Below are 12,835 nucleotides of genomic sequence, written 5' to 3' on the forward strand. Positions count from 1 at the left end.
ACAGCAAATATCTCTCTGAAACCAACAAAGACCTTCCTTTCAGATAACAATTCAAGTTAAAGCACCAGAGCCTGGTGAAGATCATAAATGTTAAATGCTGTTCACAGTATGAAAATTGCCTGATACCAGTAAACTGAGAAGTGAAAAATGAATGATTGGACAGTGAAACAAAGAATTTTCCTGAACACATACGCATTACAGACATGTGGTCTTAGAATTAGAAGAGAGTTAGGTTAAGTTAATAGTAATAAGTTAAAGATTGATATTATTATTATGTTTGAAGTAAGTTACACACTTACTCCATAATTGCAGTTAAGCAACAATTTAAAGCAGTGGTTCTCAACCTTTTTCTTTCCACTCACATATCACTCTAAGTACTCCCCATGCCACAAGTGCTCTGTGATGAGTAAGGGATTGCTTAAGGTGGAATGTGAGTGGGAAGGGAAGGATGAGAATCACTGCTCTGGACCCAATTGTTACTGAAATATTTTGCTTGAGAAAAATGGTCATTGGGCTATTTCCTTTGGAGTTATGAAACCCATTGGAGCGCTTACATCCCTAACGTCGAAGTACTCGAGATGGCAGAGGTCGACAGCATCGAGTCCACGCTGCTGAAGATCCAGCTGCGCTGGATGGGTCACGTCTCCAGAATGGAGGACCATCGCCTTCCCAAGATCGTGTTATATGGCGAGCTCTCCACTGGCCACCGTGACAGAGGTGCACCAAAGAAAAGGTACAAGGACTGCCTAAAGAAATCTCTTGGTGCCTGCCACATTGACCACCGCCAGTGGGCTGATAACGCCTCAAACCGTGCATCTTGGCGCCTCACAGTTTGGCGGGCAGCAACCTCCTTTGAAGAAGACCGCAGAGCCTACCTCACTGACAAAAGGCAAAGGAGGAAAAACCCAACACCCAACCCCAACCAACCAATTTTCCCCTGCAACCGCTGCAATCGTGTCTGCCTGTCCCGCATCGGACTTGTCAGCCACAAACGAGCCTGCAGCTGACGTGGACTTTTTACCCCCTCCATAAATCTTCGTCCGCGAAGCCAAGCCAAAGAAAAAAAAAAAATGAAACCGCGCAATTAGGTTCAATTAAAATAGTGGTTTTCAAACTTTTTCTTTCCATCTAGTTGCAGTTACAATCTCATAATCTCATAATCCTTTGTTGGCCAACATTTATGGCAAAAAGTCATAAAATGCCACAAGATAATGTGAAATTACCCACAAACTTTAACACCTTGAGCAACCCCATTGTCCTAGATATTTCAATGAACAAACACTTCTAGTTTCATTGGGGTTTCTTACCAGACCTTGCGACTCCGAAAATGGCTTCTCTCTCTCGGAGTGTAATTGTGTGCCCATGTGTCCAAACCCCAAAAAAAACTAAAAATATTTTATAATGAAAGATTAATAATAACACAATTCTGCACAAGAACTTAAACTTGTTTCTTTAACCAATTTCTAAAATTCACCATCAACATGCCATCTTAAGCATGGATTGACATTTTTTTGAAAACTCAAAATGACAACTTTTATGTCTGTTTTAAGAATAGAAAGTTGTTTTGTATAAATAACTGCAATATTTGTAAAATATTCTCATCATTAGATTCATTAGGCAACTCAAAAAGAATATAGAGAATTAGAGGGTAGTAGGAAAAGGAGGGAGTGGAACAAACTGGATCAACAAATGGCTTTCTTTGCTTTATTAAATATTGTTCAGAAAGATTTGGATATTCTTGCACACGAACTGCAGAACATTAATGGGCAGGTACACCTGATAATTTGCTCAAATGATAAGTTGGTCTTCAACTCTGGAAGTTTTCAGCCTGAATTACCTTAGATCCTAAAATGATTTGGAGATACCTTAAGTACTTGGAACATTTTTACCTTTTTTTAAAATCTCAGGAAGGATATACTTGTCTTGAATACATGCATCAAACATTTGATTAATTCCTGAGTAGACTGTATTATGAAGATATGTTGAATGAAGTGGGCCCATACTCTCTGGAACTTAGAAAGATGAAGAGTGATTACATTAATTTTGTAAAATCCTGAAGGGACCTTAGAGGATGGCTGCATATGGATAGTTGTTAGTACTTGGCATTATGTCAGAGGGCCCAGATGGATTTTTGGAATTCAGGAGAATCAAGGGATGTGGATTTTTTTTTAAAGTTATGGTTAAATTTGTTGCCTACATTTATCCAGTGTCAGGTATGTGGGATAGTTTGGCCCTGCTCCTGCTGTTTTAATGATTCTACAATCCATAAGGAGTTGTCAGTCTCAAGCATTTACCTTTCCACAGACTGCTTCTGCAAAATCCAGTGGTGTACACTGTTGTTTATTTCGCACATTGACTGATGCTCCATTGCACACAAGCAGATGAACCAGAGCTTCATGCTGTCCCTTCACTGCCTCATGCAGAGCTGTATTTCCTTGGTTGTTGGCAATATTAACAGAGGCACCATGCTGAGAATTTGTAACAAGCAAATAAAAAGTTCATGAAGTTTGATTTATCACAAATGTGTGCACTCAAGGCAACAAAAAAAAATCTATTAAGTACATCAGCTATTCTTTTACAAACAATTATTAGTCATAATGGTAAACCAAATTGAAATACATCTGCCAGAATCAAATAAAAATTAAAATGGAAGGGAATATTACAACACTGTGAGAATGTGCTGCACTGCCTTCAAGGGTTCAAATGGTGACAAGGGGCAAGGAGAAGGTACATGTACTCCTAAGTTAATATAGTTTGAAAGAACTTGGCTTTCATTAGTTAACTAGCTTTCACTTCCTCATAAGAGTAAGAAGTAACAGAAGAGGTCATTTCCCCCCTTGTGCCTGTTCAGCTGTTCAATGAGTTTATAGCTTCATGCTCATCACCACATTCCTAATATTCTTCAATTCTCTGAATGGACAAAAAACTATCCATCTCTCTGAATATACTCCGCGATTAAGCCTCCATAATTTTATTGGATAGAGAAGTCTCTACCCTCCAAATGAAGGAGTTTCACTTCACCATCACAATAAATACTGGAATAGTGATTCTGCAGTGACCATCAAATTAAAGATGGCTTTAGACCAAAGGAAAAGGACAGGTGAGGTGATCAAAAAATGCTTCAGGTTTGAGAACATTTCAGAATTTACCAAAGGTGAACCAAGGCATTGATAGTGAAAAATCGTATAAAAATAAGAATTTAGCCCAAAAAAATCCATAAAAACAGAGTATGAGCTTTTACATATGTAAAATGAAGATTAGCAAATGTTAGTGTGAGTTTCTTAGAAATGAGAGATAAAATTATTTTGGAGGATAACAAAAAGGCAGAGAAATAGGCAAGAACTGCATCAGGGGGTATGGAGAGAGAGCTGGAACAGGGTACTGAGTGGATGATCAGCCATGGTCAAAGTGAATGGTGGTGTAGGCTTGAAGGGCCAAATGGCCTACTCCAACATCTATTTTCTATGTTTAAATGAATGAAGCTCACAAAGAAATGAGTAATAATATAAAAACCCAGTACTGATGAGTTCTGTCACAGCATTGTGAAGGAGACAGCAATGTAAACTATAGATTTAGTGGATTATCATAAAAACATTTAGGTTCCAGCATATTGGAAAGCAGAAAATGTAAAATATCAATTTAAGAAAGGCAAGAGAGAGAAAATGGAGCCATAGACCAATTAATCTGAAATTAGTAACATAAACACGACTGGGAGTGTTTTTTTTAAAGCAGGCTCTGAGAACTTTCAGTGTCTGGACATTCTGTATGGCACTGCAATGACAGGCTGAATTGGGCTCAAGTCACTGGAGTGGGATTTGAAATGAAATCTTACCTCGTGATGAATTCAACTAAAAAAAAAGTCAAATAAACAGGAGAATTTCAACCATGGAGTTTAAAATGCAACATGTCAGAGGGCGAAAAAAATAAAAATCAGACCAACAGAAACAACGTCAACAATAAAAATGAAGGCATTCCCGTAAGAGAATTAAACTATTCAGCTCATCGAGTCTGCTCCTCCACTTTCCTTTCATCCCTATTTTTCTGCCTTTGCCCCAATCATCTTTGACACCCTTTGTATTTAATACATTCCTACCTTGAGCAGCAACTGAGCAATTTCCAGGTAGCCTTGGAGGCAGGCATACAGCAATGGTGTATTGCCATATGAATCTTTCTTATTCAATTTTGCATTATAATTCAGCAAGTATTTTACTATCTGTTTTAAAACAAAAATTAGAACAGGTCTCAAATATATAAAGATAGTTCTATAATACAAGGAAAAGAATAGTCAAAGGAAATGTATCCCAATAAGCAAGAATGTAATTATATATATTTGACTCTCTTCCAGGGAAAGTGAAACCTGTCCAAGAGGAACGGGTCACACCTGAACTCGAGGGGAACCAACATACTTGTGGGGAAGTTTGCTAGTGCTATTTGAAAGGGTTTAAACTCAAGTGGTGGGGGGGTGGGGTGGGAACCTGAGTAGCAGGGCAGCAAGTACAGGAGTTGAGGCAATAGCCAATACTCGGGAAAGCAAGCCTGAAAGGAAGGACGGGAAGCGACAGATGAACGGCCACAGCAAGTCTGATGGGCTGGTGTGTGTTTATGTTCATGCAAAGTTTATTGTGGTTAAGGCAAAAAAAAACTTGAGAGCCTAGATTGGGATTTGGAATTATGATGTTGAGGCTGAAACGGAGACTTGGCTGCAAGAGAGACAGGACTGGCAGCTCAATGTTCCTGGATTTTGTGGTTTTAAGACAGTATAGGGAAGGAGGTAAAAGAGGTGGGGAGGTAGCACTCCTAATCAGGGTGAATGTTGCAGCTACACTCGGAGGACATAATGGTGGACTCAACTACTGAGGCAGTGAGGTGGAGATCAGAAATAGGAGAGGTGCAATCACTCTGGTTAACATCTTCAGAAGGAATCTTGACAAAAATTCCTGAATCCCTTATCGGTTCTTGCTGATTTATGCATATTCTTGATCAGAGGCGGGCAACCTTTTACCATATGTGGGCCAGATGGTGTGTTAGTGGTTGAACGGCGGGCAGCACTAAATGAAATAAATAAATGGAACAAATACGCAAATAAATAAATAAAATGGTGCATTTCAGGTCAGGGAACGGATCTTCAAATTTGGAAATGCACCAAAAATCACGAGTTAGTCACTAAAATGACACAATAAATTAAAACATAAAAATCAAAAAGGAGAAAAATTAGTCACAATGAAAAGAAAATAACGAACCCCAAAACAGTCAGCAGCGAGAGGGGAAGAATGTCACACAAAGAGAGGGTGGGACTCTCACGCAGAGAGAGGGGGCATGTCAGAGAGAAAGAGGGATTTACACACAGTTAAAGGGGGAACCACACACAAAGAGAGGGAGTTCAACCCAGGGAGAGGAAGTGCAACACTCTGAGAAGGAGTCCAAACAGAGAGGCAGATGATTGCAGAGACAAGGAGTCAAACAGAGTGATGGTGTCATACACACAGAAAAAGTTTCACCTACAGAAACGGGAATGTGTATATGAGAGAGAGAGAGAGAGAGAGAGAGATAAGATGAAAGAGCATTACAGAAAGAGGTGGTGCTGAAGAGAGAGAGAGAGAGGTGAATTTTCACAGAAGAGATGGGTCTCATGCAGAGGAGAAGGCTCTCACAGACAGTGGGATAATGTCACAGTGATGGGGAGAGAGAGCGGCAGCGCGAGAGGGCGGGGAGGGCGAGCGACAGGGCAGGGGGCGAGCGACAGGGCAAGAGGGTGGAGGGATTGGCGAGCGACAGGACGAGAGGGTGGGGAGGAAGAACAACCCCACCTCAGGGGAATTTGCATTTGTTCAAAATTATGAATTGTTAATTTAAATGCACTTTTGTTTATCTATCATCATATCTTTTCACGTAATTTTCCAATTGAATGCAAGCCTTCAAACCTCCATATCCAATAAATGGTTTTATTCGTTTATAACAAATTTTAATCTTATTACGTTTCTCTCAAACTCAAAGAAGTTTATACTATGATTATTTTTCCCTAAAGGATCCTTCTTTTAAGCAATAATTAATTGATCGACAAAGTTGTTAAATTATACTAGTTCTAAAATAGACTGTTCCACTGTTGTTTTCCTCAGTTCTTTTTACTAGTTTCATCTATTGATTCTACTTGAATTTACCTGATGTTGTGCTTTAAACTACAATCTTATGAACCCAGTGGAAACCACGCCAGGATTCCAAAAGTTCAATATTGGCAATCCTCATTATATGGTTTTTGAATGTGAAACATTTGTTCTTAGATACAAAAAGGCTCGTTGATTTTTTTTTAAAAAAAAAGGATAATCTTGATCAGGAAACAGAAGTGCAAATATTGAACCATTCATAACTTCAATAAAAGCCACATTTTGTTTGCTTACCTGAAGGTCAGTGTGTTGACAAGCCAGGTGGAGTGGGGTTGAATTATGCAAATTTTTCATATTGACATCGGCCCCATGACACAGCAGTAGTGAAATCAAATCAAAATGTCCATGTAAAGCTGCTACATGTAATGGAGTAAATCCATCTTGATTGGCGGAATTCACGCACAATCCATTAACAGTAATACTGGAAAGTTTCTATGGAGTACACATTAGCTGTTAGTCACAGGATTTACACAGCATAAAAGCATATGCATTCATTGCAATCACTGTGTAAAAGGTTAAAACCTTGTGTATTTGATTCTCAGTTAATTTTGGGCCTGTCTTTCTAAGAGAACTATTGTTACCTTAATAATTATGATGTAATATGTCATAATGTCCGCTCTCTCATTCTACAAGATGTGAAGGAAGCATGAGCACAAGAAACTTTTCTTTGACTTTTTGTATCTCTTTAAGATTGTGTATCTCTTTAAAAGCTTTTTATATCTTTGGTATCTTTATCGTACAGTAAATACTCTTATTATTCATCGTTATGAAAGTCTTAATGCGAAGCTATGCAAAATGTTTATCCGTTTTATCAATGAATTAAAACTACATAAAGTAACAGCCACAGAGTTTGATTTGTTGGATTGAAGAAATCTAAATTTGGGATATCGCAGCTCCTGCTTTGGAAGATGATACTCTGAAATTAGGATATATTAGAATAAGGAAAGTGTTGTCTAGAACTGTGCAATTTCAAAAAGTTATGTAGCGTATTAAAGAAGGTTAAACAAATAGTGATAATTTTAGATTGATGAGTAAAAATTAATTCAACAGATTTTCTCCTGATATTAAAATGGTATAAATCGTACCTAAACAATCAACTACATTTTTGAAAATGGATCTCATTTGTTGTGATTATTGTTCAGTAAAGAGCAAGTCAAAGTACCTTCTGAGCAGGTTCACACTTTGGACACAAACACAGGGGGTGGCAGAATTCTGATTTCAACACAAATTCATCCTCCTCCTCTGGTTCTTCATCCACCCATTCTAACAGATATCGTACCTACCAAATATAAAACAATGATAGGTTATATTGCATGCAGAAAGGGATAGTGGTTTCTCCCAGGAGCAAAACAACATCATAAAGAATTTAATTGGAACCAAACTCCTGAAATTATTTTGCAGACACAAAGACAAAATGCTCATGGTTTCTGGCAAGTACTGATGTAGAACATTTCCAACTACCTCCATTTCAATAATCTCTGCATTTCATAAAACATTTTTAATTATTTGAAGTACTTGGGGACATTTCAACATTAAAGTTGCCATATATTGTCAATGCACATTCTAAGAATGCATTAAGAAGCCTATAAAAGCAAGCTGCTTTTCTTTTAAAACTTTTTTTTCTAGCAAATCAAAGAATAGAGACCTCAAGAATTAGGCAGCTCGTAGCCTGGTTTAACACTAGGCCTCTTTACACTGCAATGAAAAATGAAAATTCCCAGGAAATTTTCCCTGACCGCCCTCTCCCTGTGGTGTGAAAAGGCAAATGGCCATTCAGGGGTAGCCTTGTGACATCAGCGCTTATGCGCTGCGTCACCTACATGATTAAAATTAAAAGATACATACCTCCTGACCACAGCGGGCCACTTCGGCACTTCGCGACGGTCGAACAATGCGGGATGAATTGTCGTCCTCATTAACCGTAATCCCTCACACAGCTGGATTTTCCAGAGTGGTTCCAGCTGCGTGAGGGATTATGGGAAACTAAGTCGGCCATTCATTCCGTGTTGTGCTACCGACACGACGTGCTGAAGCACTGGGGGGGCGGGGGGAAGGAGGGAGTAAGCGGGCGACCGACGGACTGGGGTGGGGGGGGTTAACTTATCCCTTACTCCTGTGAGTGAGGGACACGTCATCGATTGGAGGCAGGACCACCCCTAAATTGCTGGGAGGGCAAATTCCTGGGAATTAGGACCACAGTGTGAAAGGACCGGGAGTTCCCGAATTCTTGGGACTTTCACTGGGACAAAGTAAGGTCACCACTCGCCTGCAGTGTGAAAACAGCTACTGAAATGCTACATTTAATGAGTTAGAGGGGACAATATCTTCAAAGAATTAAGAATACTTACAGTTAGTCATTTCGATCCAACTACTTGTAGTAAAAAGAATGAACTACTCACCCCACTTTTAAATCAAAGTAAATAAAAGTCCTATATACAAAAATATTGAAAGTCTCAAATTCAGAAATTGGGTTGAAATGGATTATTCCCCAACCTCTTCAGTTTTTATTATTCTTTTTTTTAAACTCAGTTACAGAAATGCCCTTGAGATGATGATGAACGGCCTTCTAAAACTGCTTCATTCCTTCACACAATGATACTCCCATCATGCTGTTGGGTAGAATGTTCTGGAATTTGGTCAAAGAATGATGTTTTGCATTTATAACTTAGGGTGGAGTGCGACTTGGAGAGAAAGCTGCACTTGGTGACATTCCAGTAAATACTTTGCTCTTATTCTTCCAGGTTATTATTGCAGCCTTGGCAGAGCTGGTTCCAGTGGTTCTCAACCTTTTTTCCATCCAAGGCCCACCTGACTTCTGGTCTATGGCCCATTGGTGGCAATGACTGAGCAATATTTTCAAGTCCAATGTATTTTTATTGAATTTAAAATATTTTTAAAAATCCCCATGTAAATACGTTGTGGCCCACCACTTGTTGAAAACCGCTGTGGTAATATACATTGCAGCCACAATGCACTGATGAAGGAAGCAGACACTTAAGGCAGTAGATGGAATGGCAGCTCAGATAGAGTAAATTTTCATGTAATTGCTGTTGATTTACACTCATACAGGGATGCGAAGATATCCCATTACATATTTGACTTGTTCCTTGAGGAAAGCAGAAATCATTCACTGTGGGATACCCAGATTTGAATCAATCTTATAACCACAGTATTTGGGCCCAGCTACAGTTTCAGTCAACACCAAGCTTCAAAAGAGGGTTTCAACATTTGCAATGTACTTCAATGGTAAGGTAAAGTGGTTATACTCTCACAACTGGCTCTTGGCTGGTGAGTATTATATGTCACTTTTATTATTATTATTATTATTATTATTATTATACGCAAATGATCTACTGAACCATTAACAATTTGCAAATAGTAAAACACACCGTGCAATAATCAGTCTACAACCTTACTTCTGTCCTCATGGATGGAGTGACAGTCATGGATAAAGCAGCTGTAATGGCTGAGCCTTAGTCAGAGTTATAAAGTTCTACAGCAAAGTATCAGGCCCTTCAGCCCAACTTGTCCATGCTTACCAAGCTAGTCCTATTTGTCTGCATTTAGATCCGCTAGAGAGACTCACTGATTCAGGTGGCATTGTGGAAAGAAATAATCAATATTTCAGGTCAGGACTTTTTAAATCGATAAAATACATTTATCAACGAGGGCCCTCCAGCCTCTTCTTAGAATTTCAGTAAATGCAGTTTGTGTGTTTCCCTAATATTGTACATACCATTTCCACATCTCCATCAGCAATGGCTCGCAATAATTTTTCCACCTGCAATATAGATAACAATCTATTAAGATGCTTCTATTAATAGAAAGGACTGAAAATTGGTAAATTTTGTTTAGTATAATTCCTTCAATCACATCAATAATCTGGTCAGCAGCAATATTTACAAAAATTTTAAATCCTAAACTGGTTCAAAAAGCTTTGCTTTAAAATACATCATGTTCAAGTTGTTTAACTGAGTCAGATTAGTAGTATATGAAGGCTTGAAACATCAATGAAAGGTCTCATTTTATTCTTGCTCTATGTTTTCTACATTATTTTAACCAGAATAGTTGAGCTATCTTTTTCCTTAATCTCTTTTTTTTCTCTCCTGAAGCTTCAATTGCCTTTTCAAAATTGGTCTTCCCATCAGTCCACCACCGCATAAAAATGTCCACCTCAAAGAAATTTGCATTCCAATATTTTCTAAACGATAAGACCTCAATTTTACATTTGGATTCATATGAATTTGCAGATTACTTGGTGCTCACATGCTCCAGAACAATAAAGTCCATTGCATTTATTCAAACTGAGAATAAACCCCCCCACCACCCACCTTTCAATCCATAGGCATTGTGATATTGCATCCTGAGTTGTATGTAGGCCAGTAAAGGAAAGGACAGACAATTTCCCCTCCCAGAAGGATACAAGCACTCCAGGGAACCCGATGGATCTTTATGACAATCATCTGTTGAAGTGTCTCATCATCTTTATATTTCAGACTATTTAATCATAACATTTAATTTCACCAGCTCCTTCAGGTTCTTTAGAGAAAATATCACTAACAACCCTTCTTGGCCCAATCAATCAAGAAATTGCACTAATTACTCTACTTACTCAGAAACGGAGAGAATTCAGCATCTCCCTGCTTTTACAGATGCCCCTACGGCTCCTAGAACGCTTCCACCAGCGTTGTCTCCGCTCCATCCTCAACATCCATTGGAGCGCTTTCATCCCTAACGTCGAAGTACTCGAGATGGCAGAGGTCGACAGCATCGAGTCCACGCTGCTGAAGATCCAGCTGCGCTGGATGGGTCACGTCTCCAGAATGGAGGACCATCGCCTTCCCAAGATCGTGTTATATGGCGAGCTCTCCACTGGCCACCGTGACAGAGGTGCACCAAAAAAAGGTACAAGGACTGCCTAAAGAAATCTCTTGGTGCCTGCCACATTGACCACCGCCAGTGGGCTGATATCGCCTCAAACCGTGCATCTTGGCGCCTCACAGTTTGGCGGGCAGCAACCTCCTTTGAAGAAGACCGCAGAGCCCACCTCACTGACAAAAGGCAAAGGAGGAAAAACCCAACACCCATCCCCAACCAACCAATTTTCCCCTGCAGCCGCTGCAACCGTGTCTGCCTGTCCCGCATCGGACTTGTCAGCCACAAACGAGCCTGCAGCTGACGAGGACTTTTTACCCCCTCCATAAATCTTCGTCCGCGAAGCCAAGCCAAAGAAAGAAGAACAGAAAGTATCTGCCTGGATGCATCACAGTCTGGTACGGGAACTACTCTGCCCAAGGCCACAAGAAACCACAGAGAGTTCTTCAGGGCATCATGCAAACCAACATTTCCCCCCATCAATTCAACCATACCTCCCAGTGTCTCAGGAAAGATGTTCCACCTTTCGCAGAAGTTGCTCCCTCCAGGACCCCCTTGTTCACTCATCGATTTCCACTAATCACCCTTGTGAACACAAAAATTCTACCCTTGTACCCAGACCTCCTCCCTCACCACCAATCATTCTTTCCAAGTGAAGCATCTGCTTCTCCAAAACAGAAGTTAGTAAAAATTTATCTGGTTTTAATGTGCTTGAAGTCTCTAACATTCATTTTATGATTTTTTTCATACAAATGGTGAGAATCCAAAAAACATTTGGCTTGTATATTTGAAGCTTTTTGCAGTACAAATAATGAAAAAGTAAATACTTTTCTTCATCCATTTCTTTGAGCATAATAAATAATTTTACATTTAGTCATTAAAATAGTATACATTGTATAGTGGATTTTTTTTAAACGAAAGCTGGAGACTTAAAATTGCCATTAATTATATGATAAAATAGATTTCACCTCTTTGTACTTTCCTTTCTCTGCCTCAACCGATATTGATGATCTAGTGGAAATGGGTGACTTCTGACTACCAGCATCAATGGTAAACTGAGGAGATCTGCTGACAGACTAAATTTCCATATTAAGTTACTCAAAACATCAAATTCCAAAATTACTCAAAGTTTAAATTTTAATATTTTTCTTATGTAATGTTAAAGGCTAATATTTACCTCTTGCTTGCTCTGCTGTCTGTCAGTATTAATGTAGGTAAGTTCCAGCATATCTAATATCTAAAAGGGTAGATAACATGACAATTAACATAACACTGCATACAAGCACAAAACAAAAATCAGTATTTCTTTTATTTGAAGTATTTTATAGCACCAAAAAACCCAAAAATAATCATGGACCATTCAGGCAATTTATGTAATCATCCTTTCAGTCATATGCTTCATTTTCCTTTTTCCTAATTTTTTGTCATTTCTATCTTTGATTTTTTTTTTTTAAAAACTTATGTTTTGAATCTCTTCAAAGCTGTGTACTTCATGTGGCTGTGGGGATGGGCCATCTTGCATAAAGGGAACCAAAAAATCAAACGATCAAATATAAATTTCTCCACAACAGATTAACATGACCACATTAGAACTTCATAGGAAAATTTGTCCCAGGAGATGGCCATATAGAGATTTGTTACGACATTGAAGCATAGCATGCCATTTTGTATAGAAAACTGAATGCAAGTGTCAAGAATTTTACATAGTCATAAATAGCTGAAATGCTTTATCCTAGGATCTTGTGAGTTTGTGATGTTAGAATTTTGGAAGTATAAATAGTTGACTCTCAAATAAAATG

The 12,835-nt window shown here is 38.9% G+C and overlaps 1 protein-coding gene across 9 annotated transcripts in view; it reads right to left on the bottom strand.

Annotated features, from left to right (window-relative positions):
* The window catches only part of ankrd27 (ankyrin repeat domain 27 (VPS9 domain)), an 80,520-nt gene that overhangs the window by 18,063 nt on the left and 49,622 nt on the right, over nucleotides 1-12,835 (bottom strand). For all 9 annotated transcript variants that reach the window (XR_011345871.1, XR_011345872.1, XM_069901787.1 and 6 more), the window contains 7 exons: nucleotides 12,214-12,273; nucleotides 12,005-12,112; nucleotides 9,898-9,942; nucleotides 7,324-7,440; nucleotides 6,396-6,593; nucleotides 4,094-4,213; nucleotides 2,295-2,468 (listed from right to left, as the gene is read on the bottom strand). Coding sequence is in view for 7 of the 9 variants with exons in the window: in XM_069901787.1 (XP_069757888.1) it covers nucleotides 2,295-2,468; nucleotides 4,094-4,213; nucleotides 6,396-6,593; nucleotides 7,324-7,440; nucleotides 9,898-9,942; nucleotides 12,005-12,112; nucleotides 12,214-12,273 (822 nt within the window). In the remaining 2 variants the exon portion in view is untranslated. The remainder of the gene's footprint in view (nucleotides 1-2,294; nucleotides 2,469-4,093; nucleotides 4,214-6,395; nucleotides 6,594-7,323; nucleotides 7,441-9,897; nucleotides 9,943-12,004; nucleotides 12,113-12,213; nucleotides 12,274-12,835) is intronic.

This window comes from Narcine bancroftii, chromosome 10 (assembly GCF_036971445.1).
Source record: "Narcine bancroftii isolate sNarBan1 chromosome 10, sNarBan1.hap1, whole genome shotgun sequence".
Taxonomy (NCBI): domain Eukaryota; kingdom Metazoa; phylum Chordata; class Chondrichthyes; order Torpediniformes; family Narcinidae; genus Narcine; species Narcine bancroftii.